A 13,051-nucleotide genomic window follows, 5' to 3' on the forward strand; every position below is an offset into this window, starting at 1 on the left:
ACTGAGCCTGCCTCCAGATGCTCTGCTTGAATGAAGTTACCTAGAATTAACTTGAAGGTCTTCTGTTTTCAACTTTTTGTTTTTCTTTGATGATTCATCTCTTCTTTTTGTTACAAATGAATACTTCACACATAAGGAAAAAACTCCATGACATGACTAGAGTATTGGTATGGCTTGTTCACAAAGACAGGAGATAATTAAAAGAGCAAATTACAATTTAGCATTAAAGTGGCGTTTTTTTCTTTTCACTTAGAAGTGTAGCAGGAATGAAATCTCAGCATTAAACCTTCTAAAGGTGACTTCAATAACTTTATCTACAGAAAAATCATTTAAAAAAAATTCCTTCAAGGTAAACAATAAAATTGGTTTTATTTTTTAAATGATATTGGTTACATTTTTGTGTTAAACATGCTTTCAGATAAAATCTTTGTACACACACACACAAAAGAGTAACACAATTTAACTTGGTGTGTGGTATCATGTTACTCTGTGTGCAGACATATGAGACCAGGATCAGTTACTGAAGGACATAGTTCAGTTATCTTGAACTTTCTGCACTCCAGTCTGGCAGAATTTTGCTATTTAATATGAACATATTGAAGTACGAGTATAAAAAGAAATGATAAAGCATTTTTAAGGGCTTTGCACACCAACTTACAGTGCTTGATTTTTAAAAATGTTTATTATTATTATTATTATTATTATTATTATCATTATTATTATTATTACTATTACTATTATTGGTCTTTTTCTCACCATGTAGACCAGGCTGGCCTTGAACTCACAGAGATCTGCCTGCCTCTGCCTCCTGAGTCCTGAGATTAAAGGCGTGCGCCACTACGCCCGGCCTATTATTTTTATTTCATTTGTATGGGTGTATTTCTTACATACGCATAATTGAACCTATGTCCTGCAATGCCCGTCAAGATCAGAAGAGGGTGCTGGATCCCCTGGAATTGTAGTTAAGGAAGGTTGTTAGCCACCACGTGGGTGCTGGGAACTGAATCCGGTCCTCTGCAAGAGCAGCCAGTGCTCTTACTGAGCCATTTCTCCAGCCTTGTGTTTGATATTTTTAGAATGAAATATTACAGATCTTAATCTGAGTTTGTAAATGTAATGGCGGTTTTGTATGAGGTGTTTGATGATAAGAGAACAGTGGAGAGAAAGGACAATGTAAAATTATTCTTCATAAATGATAAAATGAAAAAGAAATGAAAGTCAGTGCTGCAGATGATGGGAACTTATTCAAGAATGACATGTATGACCTTAAGCTTTACACATCTACATTTCCCATAGAGTCATTTGCTTTGCAGGATGAGGTTGTCCTTCAGGTGTAAAAGAATGGTTTTTATGTGTGTAGTGAAAAAAATCATTGCTGGTTAAACTTAACAGCATTGGAAATGAAGACAAAGGAGGACACAAGATGTGAAAGTTATTTAAGAATTAGAGTTGACAGAAAATGAAGACTGACTTGAAAAAAGCACATTTTGCAATGACCAGATGTAGGAGAGGAAGCAGGTCTTTCTGTTCTTTTTTTTATTTTTTATTTTTGAAGATTTACTTTTTTAAAATTTTGTGTGTTTGAGTATTTGCCGGCATATATGTATGTGCAGCATGCGAGTACCTGATGCACTAAGAGGCCAGAGAAGGCATTGGGTCTGTGGAACTAGAGTAACAGAACATTGTTAGCTACTGTGTTTGCTGGGAAATGAGCCTGGGTCCTCTGCAAGAGCAGCCAGTGTTCTGAAATGCCCAGTTACTACTCCAACCCCAGGAAGTAGGTCTTAACTTGATGAATTAATAGGTATCTCTGAGAAGATGCACACCAGATTTAATGAGCATTCTAGTACATATAATGCTGGGAATCGTCAAAATGCTGTTGGAGACGTACTCATTTATGCTTGATTAAAGAGTAACTGGTAGGTAAGAATGTAGAGGCAGTATTCAAAATCTTATAATATTTGAATTGGAATGATAGACAGTGGAGCTAGTAAAATAACTCATTCATTTACATATTTACACAGTAAAATATATATGAAACAAGTCCATTGGCTTCACTGTCTTTCTAGGGAGATAATTTTTTCATATTAATTATGTGTAATTATTTCTAAACCTACCTTCTATTTAACTGGTCTTACTTCTCAATTTTTACCAAATAAATTCCAACACTTTCAGACATGATACTTCTAAATTTGAGCTAATTTTCTATAATTGTCTTCTGTGGTCGATAATTAGCACACAAACTTTCATTGTACAGGAGACAGACACTATGCATTATTCTATCAACAGCAACGTACCTTCAGGCATAACCTCTACAATGATACTGAAGGAGAAAGAGGAGACATGGCAGGTCCCTGCCGTTTATTTCACTGACACATCTTGACGTTTCCAATTTTATTAAAAATGGGGTTTATTTTCACATCATTTTTCAAACAGTGATTCATAACATCTTTTTAAGATGAGTCACTCTGGATTACTTAAATACTTAATTTTGGTGTTTTTATAAATATTTATTTCTATTTCATGTATTGGAATGTTTTGCTTGTATGTATGTATGTGCACCTGTGGTGCAAAGCTCACAGAGGCTAAAAGGTGTTGGGTGTTGGATCCCTTGGAACTGGAGATATAGACAGTTGTTAGCCACCATATGGGTGCTGGGAACTGGACCCAGGTCATCTGGAAGAGTAGGCAGTACTTGTAACCTCTGAGCCACCTCTCCAGCCTTTTGAGACAGTTTCCCTGTAGGCCCAGCTGGCTTGGATCTTGCTGTGTAAATCTGGCTGGCCTCTATGTCACAAAGATTGTGCCTGCCTCTGAGTTTGCCTCTCCAGGGCTGGGTATAAGGCCTGTGCCACCAACCTGGCTACTCTGGAATATTTTTAAACAATATATATCCATCTTCCCCAAATTGCTTTTTAGACCATATTTTATTAATGCTTTGAGAGTTTCACACATGCATACAATGCATTTTGAGCTTATTCATTCCAACTCCTCCCTTTAGCTCCTCCTCCAAATTGTTTTTAGTTATCACTTCATGATAAAAAATCAGATATTATTGCCATAATTCAAATGCTTCCACTTGTCTAAATTTCTTTAGCTTCTTGGAACTTGGGTCTCATCAGTTGATGCATATCATTGATCCATTGACAGTGTTACTTCTAGAAAATATGCCAAAAGAGTCATGCTAAACATGACTTCCATTGGAACCTAGCCCCCAGGACTGCAGGAATATCCTGTCTCAAAAAAAAGAAAAAAAAAAACCAAAAACAAAGACCTAGATGATGATTGATGCTGGCTGAAGGTTTCTACAAATACATTTCCTTACTGAACCTCTTGTTTCAATAAATTTAAAGTTGGGACATCATATATATGTTGCATAAAATTTCTACCATTTCAATGAATTTTATTTTTGCTCCAAAAATATTCCCTTGTGAGATACAAAAATTGATTTAAAAAAAGATCAATAAAAACAGATCTAAAGATTTTATTTATACCTGAGACTAATATGCTAGTAAATTCAGCTCAGAGTGCACAATAGCATCCCACTGTGTAAGAGGTAAAGGGACATGAGTTTAATTTGTTATTTGATAAATATAAATCTTTCCACTATGGACAGAAATGCTGCCTGCCTCTTTAATTATAGGCATACAAAGTAATTATGAACTTGCACTGAGGGACATCTGGGGACACTACCTTGAAACAATAGGCCTTAAGACAAATGACAGAATTTATGGTCCAATGGGAGGGGTTGTGAGAGTTGCCACTAGGGAAAGGGGTATAAAGATGATTAAGATTGATTGGGCTGTTCTGTATGAAATACACCAATATGCAATTTAAAAAAGAAAAAAGAAAGAAAATAGGGATGAATACTTTGTTTGTCTTCATGTCAATCATCTTTTGGGCACAAATGGCCTTATAAGCGTGCTATAAAATAAGCTTCAGTTATAGTAATATGAAATATTGTTGAAATGAATGCAATTTGAGATTTTTAAAGGAAAAAGGTGGGTCTGTAACTTTTTTCTGCCACTGCTTTTTTGTCCTGTCTAAATCTCTTTATAAATATTGACTGCTGGATTTATTAGACCATAAATAAGAATTCTGCAGGGATTGCTAGATACTAATTATTGAAGTTGTAATGTATGCAGGGGACGTTTCTGTTTCTGTCAGGTAATTGATTGTAAATTGTCCTGCAATCTGTCTGGCTCTTTGGGCTGTAGCTCCACCAAACTATGGTTCATCTCATAGTCCATGCCTGGAGAGAGGATGAACAAAATGTAAATGTTGATCGATCTCAGGCATGGTAGTGCATGCCTTTATTTCCAGAAGAGGCAAGCAGTTCTCTGTGAGATCAAGGCCAGCCTGCTTCACCTAGGGAGTTTCAGACCAGCTGAGGCTATTGGGAGACCCTATCTCAAAAATAAAATGACACAATCCCCCCAAACCCAAAAATAAAAAATAATTGAGCAATTTCTGAACATGTCCAACTCATCTTTCTAAAAGGTAGAACAGTTTGATATATGGAAAAGAGACTTGACTTGAAGAAGTTGCTCTGGTGAGTTCAGACTTCCCGAATACTAAATCACTTGTGCCATTGTGTGTTATTATTTGCATCTAAAGCTAGTAGATGAGATAAAGGTGATGTTTGTAATCATACAATGAGTGTAAAGATGAATGTTTCTAATTGTTTTTTGATTTACTTATTTTTCTTTTATATGCATGAGTGTGTTGCCTGCATGGAATTAAGTGTACCATGTGTGTGCTATGCCCATGGAGGTCAGAAGAGGAAGTTGGATACCCTGGACCTGGTGTTACTGACCACTGTTAGCTGCCATATAGGTGCTGGGAACCGAACCTGGGTCCTCTGCAAGGGCAGCCATTGCTCTTAACTACTGAGCCATCATTCATTCCCAAGATTTAATTTTGAACAATTCAATCTTTACATATGTTCTGGGCAGTGGGCTTCCACATATGCTATTAGCTGCATATAAGGAACTGACACTGTAGTGATAACACAGGCACTAGGAAATGCCCAGCAACAGCTGTTATTTAGCTCTTCTATGGGCTGATCTCTGAAATAATGATTTTGCAATTATTCTGCCTACAGCAGAAAGATTCAATGAAGCTAATGAAACAAAGTTCAAGACAATTCTCCTGAATGGTTTAGTTTAAGACCATATAAGTGTTTTGAAAAAGTCACTCACATGTTCATGACATGTTTTCACCATATGGTCAGTTCAGAGAATTGTGTTTCCCCCTAGATTTCTTCTTACCACTTTCCCTTGTATCTGATGTAGAAGCAGCCACTGACATTCAGTTAAGGTTGGTCACTTGGCATTAGTATAATAATTTCACAAGGTGGTGTATAATTATATGACTTTCAGTAAATTAGATATATATTGATGTTACAATCCCAGTGTGGCAATGGCTTTCTAAAGAATTCTATCACTATCCATGCCATGATGGCCACAGGGAGTAATGACAGTGCTCACACCATGGTGTGCTTGTCGTATGGTGATCTGAGCATGAATCTATCTATAGCTGTGGAGAAACAAGACTTAAAATACACAGAATTGGAATATCTTGTGTGAAAAGTTCTTGAAAATCTCATATGAACATATAAAAGAAATTTATTTTTTATTTCTTTTAGTAATTTTTATTGAGCTTTTTAAATTTCATACTTTTTTAAAAAAAATTGTGTTTTGCCTGCATACATCTAAGCATACCACATGCATGCAATGCCTGTAAAGTCCAGAAGAGGGCATTGGATCCCCTGGAATTGGAATTACAGATGGTTGTTAGTTGTCATGTGGGGGCTTGAAAACTGAACCCAGTTCATGTGCAAGTGCATCCAGTGCTCTTGACCTCTGAGTCATCTCCCCAGCCATCATATGGAAGAAATTTAGTACAGTTTCTCCTAAAATTTAAAATAACCTAATATTTACTAATAGCAATAACAAGATTTGAAACAGAGGCATTTCTAAAGTATTGATTATTGAAAATTCTTTCATGGTATATTTTAAAGAAATGTACTTCACCTCATAATAAAAATTTCCTGAGGAAGCACTTAAAATGATTGGGATTACTATATTACTGAATTATATATGAAAGTTAATTCATGACTCCATCTTCACAAACATATTTAAACAATTTTGATGAAATGCTGATTCACTGAAAATAAGCTGCCACTTTATTCAGTGTTTATAATTTTTATTCAGAGGGTGGTTATATCATATGTCCTGTGCATCAAGACATGACCCATTCTTGCCTGCAAGGTGAAAATGCATTTCTATATTTTTCACATCGATAACTTACATGTATTCAAATGTTATCTAGTAAACATGTTATCCCAGGTGAGTGAAATTTTACTTTTTTCCTAATGAAATCAGTCATAGAGGAAAAAAGAAACTACTGATGTTATATTGAAAATCATGTCCATAAAAAATAGCATATCACAGGGTCTTCAATTTCTCTCTGAATTCACTGTTTTCAGTTGCCAAATTTAAGTTGATTTAATTTAAACAGAAAAATATCTTCGATACAAGTTAACATGTAAAAATATTCATTCATCGATAAACATTCACGATGGTAAACTGATGTATAAAACCTTTCTTGATAAAAAAATACTATTTTACATATGATTTAGAGGCTATTTTCAATAAAATGGCTAAGGGACTATTTTTAGTACTGAAATTCTGAAGTTTGAAGTTTGAGACTTTATATTTGCTTTTAAAGCTATATATATATATATATATATATATATACACACACACATATATATCTATACATATACGTGTATATATATGTAATATAGTGTTTCCATGAATTGTTTACTTCTTTATACTACTTATCTCTGAAGGCTAGTGTGCTTATTTACAAGTTCAAGACACTTCTCACTTCTCACCTGGATGGTCAAGCATGAGAATCTAGAGCGTTTTCTGTAGAAGAGAGTGATTTGGAACCTGTTTAAGAAAGAAAATGACCAATCCAGGTAGACCAGACTTGAGTTTATTGTTAATATCTCCCTTCTCCAAAGGACATTTACAAACTTGATTTCAAAAATAAAAGAAATTACGAAAGACAAATGTTCACTTTTAAATTTCAGTATTACAGATTATGTTGTTTTGTGATAAATTATCAGTTGATAAATGTTCCAGTGAAATCTGGTATCAATTAATTTAACACTTCATATAAGAAATAATATAACATTTATTTTCAAGTCTTACATATATTACTTAGACACAAAGTTCAGTTGGTGATTTTAAATTTTATTTATACTTCAAGCTACACGAAAGAAAATACGTTGGTGAGAAAAAGGGCTTGATTTTCTTGAATAAGTATGACTTTTAATACAGTCCACCCAAATGTTTTTAGCTATTAGGTTGGTCAAATGATGTATATAATTATCTTGCAAGGAAAGAAATGATATAAGTTGGGCAAGTAAAATAACATTTGAGAGTACTATAAATATGAAACTTAGATCAAATTCAAAAGTTCATTGGCTAAAAATCTAACATTGCACAAATTCATAAATAATTGCTTAAATTCCATCTTTAATATTAGTCTGCATTACTGAAGCACATGGAAGTCAATGAGGTTAGATTAAGTAGAGAAAAAGTTGTACATAAAATTATTAGCTAGATGGAGGCATCAAATTGTTAAAATAGTTTCTCATACATACTTTCCTGTCCAAAAATATAAATTTTCTTGTTTTCCATATATACAAGTATCCTTTGAAATCCTGGATTCTGAGAAGAAGATATTCGAGGTATAGCATTGAAAGCATCAAAATGCATGATATTTTTGACTGAAATTCAGCAAAGTTACTGTCAGCAAAGAAGAGTTGATTGGTGTGTGCTCCCAAGGCATCTGGGTTTTTTGCCCTCAGAGTTATTTGTTAGTGATATCAAATAAGTGAACTCTTCACCATCAATAAATAAAAAGGCATTTTATTATTAATTAAAGAAAGGGAATTAGAGTCATCAGAAATTACAACTTTACTTTTCGTAATACAATATTTATTGCCATCACAGTTCTGCAATTGTCATAAAATTAGGTGGGATTCAGAGACATGTGTAAGTTTTGGAAATGGACCCATCAATAACAGTGTTGAACTGTACACAAAATAATTACAATTTATTAAACACATTTTTAACATATCCTCAATGAATGGGAATGAGCACCATGTTTTTATTAATATATATTTTCTCTCTTTTTTTCTACAGCACCAAAGAAATCCAAATAGGAAAAGGAGAGATGAGGGTTGAGAATCAAGAATCAGCCCTGTCACCATTTCAGCCACACTATATTAAATATTCCCGATTACCAAAATTTCTTTCCTGAAATTGTGCCTCCCAAGGGCACCAGCAATTTGGAACTGATACACATATACTGAATTGTATACCATCCATATTCAAAACTTGCATGTGGCATGATCTAGGTTGGTGGCATCAAGGAGCATTTTCTGTTGGTTTCAGATAAACTTGTCCTAATCTTAGCCAAGAAAACAAGCTGGACCAACTTCAAATCCAAACTTCTGGTTCTGATCACCAAAATCATTGATCATTACATCAATTATGGGTACTTGGTCAATTTTCGGAGTATTGATTTCAATCACAGTCTTTTCGTAGCCTTTTCTGGACTGTAAAATTAATCAGAAATTTAAAATTCACATCATCATTTAATATTATTTAAACACATGTTATTTTCTTAACAGTTGTAAGATGGTGATGTGAGGTGAGAGAAAAGAGAAGAAAAAAGGCTTGACAATAATTATGTAATGATTCTTTTATTATCACTAATGTCTCGTGTAATTTTAGACTTTGAATACTGACATTAACACTTAATATATTAACTTAATTATTCAGGTATGCAAGCTTAAAAAGAATCATACTAAGTTCCTCTTTCTAATTTAATTTGAAATGTTTACATTGGATCATGTATAGATAAGACATCCTTACTACCTCAGTTATAATAAAAGCACACACAGAGTATAGCTAAATTGGGTTGTGAGAAAAAGAATTGCAGTAAGGAATGGCCAAAGCAGTAAGTCATCAGTCAAAACATTTCTACTGCTATATATTAATTTCCACAAATATTTAACAGTACACTATACTGGGAAAGTTTGCCACAGCTTCTGCCTCATTATTTATTTCTCTCTTCTTCCTTCCACTCGTACCATACCCACTCATTTTAAAAGCGTGGATTTTTGTAATCGAGGCTTCTTTTGAGTTACTAATGCTAAGTTAGAGCAACTAGCTAATGCATGGAATTTCCATGTGTGAAAAAAAAATCCAGAGGATTAAAAACAAAATAATGATATTAGATCCAAACTGGCATGATAGTGCCAGTTGACAGGGTCTTTACAAACAATGGACAGTTGTAAAAATCATCTCGTGTAAATGACACAATGGTGATTCCTCTATTACTGTAAAAGCATAAAGAGGCTAATGTTATAACGTTCTTTTTTTTACTTCAAGAATAACTACTGGTATTAGTCATCAATATTAGATGTAGACAGAATAACACATGACCTAATGTTATCTTCAAAACCAGATGTTGATGTGTGTATTTCAAAATATCTGTGCAGGTGTGTGCACAAACATGCACGAGTACGTGTGAACCTTAGTGGTTTTTAAAATATCACATCTTAATATGTCAGTGCTAAACATAAAATCTTAAAAATAACTGACATCAATTTAAGAGAGACATCTGGCTTAGGACCATACAGAGGTTATTCAACTCATCTCTCAATCCTGTGAAGGAAGACAGACAAATCTGTACTCACCGCACAGCCGTCATACAGCACCTTGATATGAGGGTTGTTATCATGGGACATCTCCTCATCATTTGACCCCAGAAACCGAAGTGCTTTGTCATAACTTGCTGATGACACATCATACCAGGCAGTTGACTGATGACAATTGTAAGTGAAATTTTGCCGGGCAGAGGCGGTCAGGAGTTTCAGGAATGTCATTTGCACCATATTAATGGAATTGCCTTCAACATCTAGATATGAAAGCTGGGAAGAAAAGAAGGAAAAGAGACATAAAGACATTTCAGCTTTCATGGTATAAAAGAAGGAGTCACTGATAATGACTGATACTGTCACAGGACTCGGGGAATCAATCAAACATTTCACTTTCTAAAGAAATGTAAGTTGGAGGTCAGAAGACACGGAGTCAGGGGTTTGGCTCCCTGGCCTGTATCTTCCACTTCAGTTACTGTAAATAAATGTTGCTTATTTTTTAATAAATTTATTTTATCTTTATGGTTTTGTTTTTTAGTTAAACACTAAAAGAAACAAATGTCTTCAAGACTTATTTCAGTGCAGTTGTATTAGTAAAATAGCAAAAGAAAGACAGAAAGAAAGAGAGAGAGAAAGAGAGAAAGAAAGAAAGAGAGAGAAAGAAAGAAAGAAAGAAAGAGAGAGAGAAAGAAAAAGAAAGAGAGAGAAAGAAAGACAGAGAGAGAGAAAGAAAGAAAAAGAGAGAGAAAGACAGAAAGAGAGAAAGAAAGAAAGAAAGAAAGAAAGAAAGAGAGAGAGAGAAAGAGAGAAAGAAAGAGAAAGAGAGAGAGAAAGAAAGAGAGAGAGAAAGAGAGAGAGAAAGAAAAAGAAAGAGAGAGAAAGAAAGACAGAGAGAGAGAAAGAAAGAAAAAGAGAGAGAAAGACAGAAAGAGAGAAAGAAAGAAAGAAAGAAAGAAAGAAAGAGAGAGAGAAAGAAAAAGAAAGAGAGAGAAAAAGAAAGACAGAAAGAGAGAGAGAAAGAAAGAGAGAGAGAGAAAGAAAGAAAGAAAGAAAAAGAAGGAGAGAAAGAAAAAAGAACAGAAAATTGAGGAATCTCAGTGCAAGGCAAAAGTTATAGGCTTTTAAACATATATATATATATGTGTAGTCACCACCTTATCAACAACACCCATCACAGGCCACCAGAAAACTAGAATGGGCATTTTTGTCAATACTATTTTGTATTAGAGAAGAAAAGCAGTCTTAGTTGCAAATTACTAAGACGTTTCATCTTCAGCAAATACTTTATTGGGAATGACTGAAATTTGTGGGCTCCAGTGAAATATATAGTCCAATTAAAAAAAAAAAAAACTTCAGGGCATAGTGGCACACACCTTTAATCCTAGCACTTGGGAGGCAGAGGCAGGTGGGTCTTTGTGAGTTCAAGGCCAGCCTGGTCTACAGAGTGAGTTCCAGGACAGCTGGGACTACAGGGAGACCCTGTCTCAAAAAGACAAAAAACAAAACAAAACAAAACAACAACAAAAACTTCAGTTATAGATTAAATCAATGCAATTCTGAGACCTCTCTTATAATTGAGTATATTTATTTTTTTTACCAATTAAAAACACATAATGAGTATTTGTGTGAGGTTAAGAAAACTATATCTGAGAAATGTGCTCTACACAAATCAAAACATCATAAAATCAATGAAAATGCACACAATTCTATATATTGGTGCATATTTTAATACAGAGAGATAACAATTCACCATGGATATTTAGTATGTAACTTGAAGACTGATGAGAAATTTCATGTGAAGTGAAACTTCCCTACATATCATTAATCAATATAGCTAAGTTTGTATAGATAAGGAATTAAATGTATAAATTACCACCATCAGTGTAAAATGATGCCCTTTTAAAAAGACTATTAAATTATTGAATAATTATCTAGATTAGTGGAAAAATTTTAGTAGCTCATACTTAATCACATATATATTTTTAACAGCTTTTAATGTGATTTTTATTTCTAGCATTTAATTTTACATTATCTTTAGCAAACTGGTAAAATGAATTGGTAATTATAAAGAAATATTTAGGCAAAACTGTGGTATAACTAAAGTGTAAATTGGCTTACTATATTCCTAAAGGTAGCAATGAAGAAAAAAATTTGAACATCCTATAAGTTCTTATCAAAATGAAGAATATAGAATAAATTAGATTTCATGTACACAGAAATGGAAACAGGTGGAGTCTGAGATATTAAATGGATGTTATGCTCTTGTTCTTGCTATTTTTTAAAAAAATCAATTTTTTGATATCTATCTCTGGTTTTTAATGAACTTCATTTGATCATTTGGCCACTTTTTTTTTTTTCAGAATCTTCAGCATATTGTATTTACTATGATACAAAATCTTGACGTTGCTTTAAGACATGAGTATGTTGAGGTCGTAGATGGACAAATAAGAACATGGAGAACTCTGCTTAGCATTGGTTTTCTGGGATAAGAAGTCTAAGAGAATCCATTGCATATTGAGACAGTAACGTACCAGTTTTCCTCTCTTAAATTCACTATACCAACTTCCTGGTTTCTCCTTTGGCCATGATGAAATTCTTACCTGTTGCAGAAGAACAGGAAGGTTAGAAAATACATGAAAATTACAAAACCATTATTCACGTTATTGATCAGAAAATTTCAGTAAGATTAAGGCGCTAAAGAATATTCAAAATAATATGTACCCTATATTATACAAAATGTTATATGAGCAAAGATTGAGGTAGATCATGTGAATTTCATGTAATGAAGACCATCGTTTCCTTCCTGATAACTTTTCTAGCTCAAAAAGAAAAGGAAGAAAGAAACTCATAAAAGAATAAATCAGGTTATTAGGGGCTAGAAATAGAAGTCTTAGTTTCCGGCGGTGATGATCTCCACGAGAACATGCCTCTCGCAAAGGATCTCCTTCATCCCTCGCCAGACGAGGAGAAGAGGAAACACAAGGAGAAGCGTCTGATGCAGAGCCCCAATTCCTACTTCATGGATGTAAAATACCCAGGATGCTATTTAATCACCACGGTCTTTAGCCATGCACAAACGGTAGCCTTCTGTGTTGGCTACTCCACTGTCTTGTCAGCCTACAAGCAGAAAAGCACAGCTTACACAAGGATGTACCTTCAGGAGGAAGCAGCACTAAAAGTACCCTGAATCAAGATGAGTGAGAAACCGTTCCAATAAACACAATTTGGATGAAAGAAAGAAAGGAAGAAAGAAAGAAAGAAAGAAAGAAAGAAAGAAAGAAAGAAAGAAAGAAAGAAAGAAAGAAA

At 34.1% G+C, this 13,051-nt stretch overlaps 1 protein-coding gene and 1 pseudogene across 1 annotated transcript in view; one reads left to right on the plus strand and one right to left on the minus strand.

Annotated features, from left to right (window-relative positions):
- Window positions 1-7,886: 7,886 nt before the first annotated feature.
- The window catches only part of Col11a1 (collagen type XI alpha 1 chain), a 227,622-nt gene continuing 222,457 nt past the window's right edge, over window positions 7,887-13,051 (minus strand). Inside the window, exons 65-67 of the mRNA XM_008855066.3 lie at window positions 12,277-12,345; window positions 9,785-10,018; window positions 7,887-8,638 (exon numbers count right to left, since the gene is read on the minus strand). Coding sequence (XP_008853288.1) covers window positions 8,492-8,638; window positions 9,785-10,018; window positions 12,277-12,345 — 450 coding nt within the window. The 3' untranslated portion in view covers window positions 7,887-8,491. The remainder of the gene's footprint in view (window positions 8,639-9,784; window positions 10,019-12,276; window positions 12,346-13,051) is intronic.
- On the plus strand, window positions 12,432-12,921 carry LOC108490036 (annotated as a pseudogene).

The sequence above is a fragment of the Nannospalax galili genome, unplaced genomic scaffold (assembly GCF_000622305.1).
Source record: "Nannospalax galili isolate Female #2095 unplaced genomic scaffold, S.galili_v1.0 scaffold767, whole genome shotgun sequence".
Taxonomy (NCBI): Eukaryota; Metazoa; Chordata; class Mammalia; order Rodentia; family Spalacidae; genus Nannospalax; species Nannospalax galili.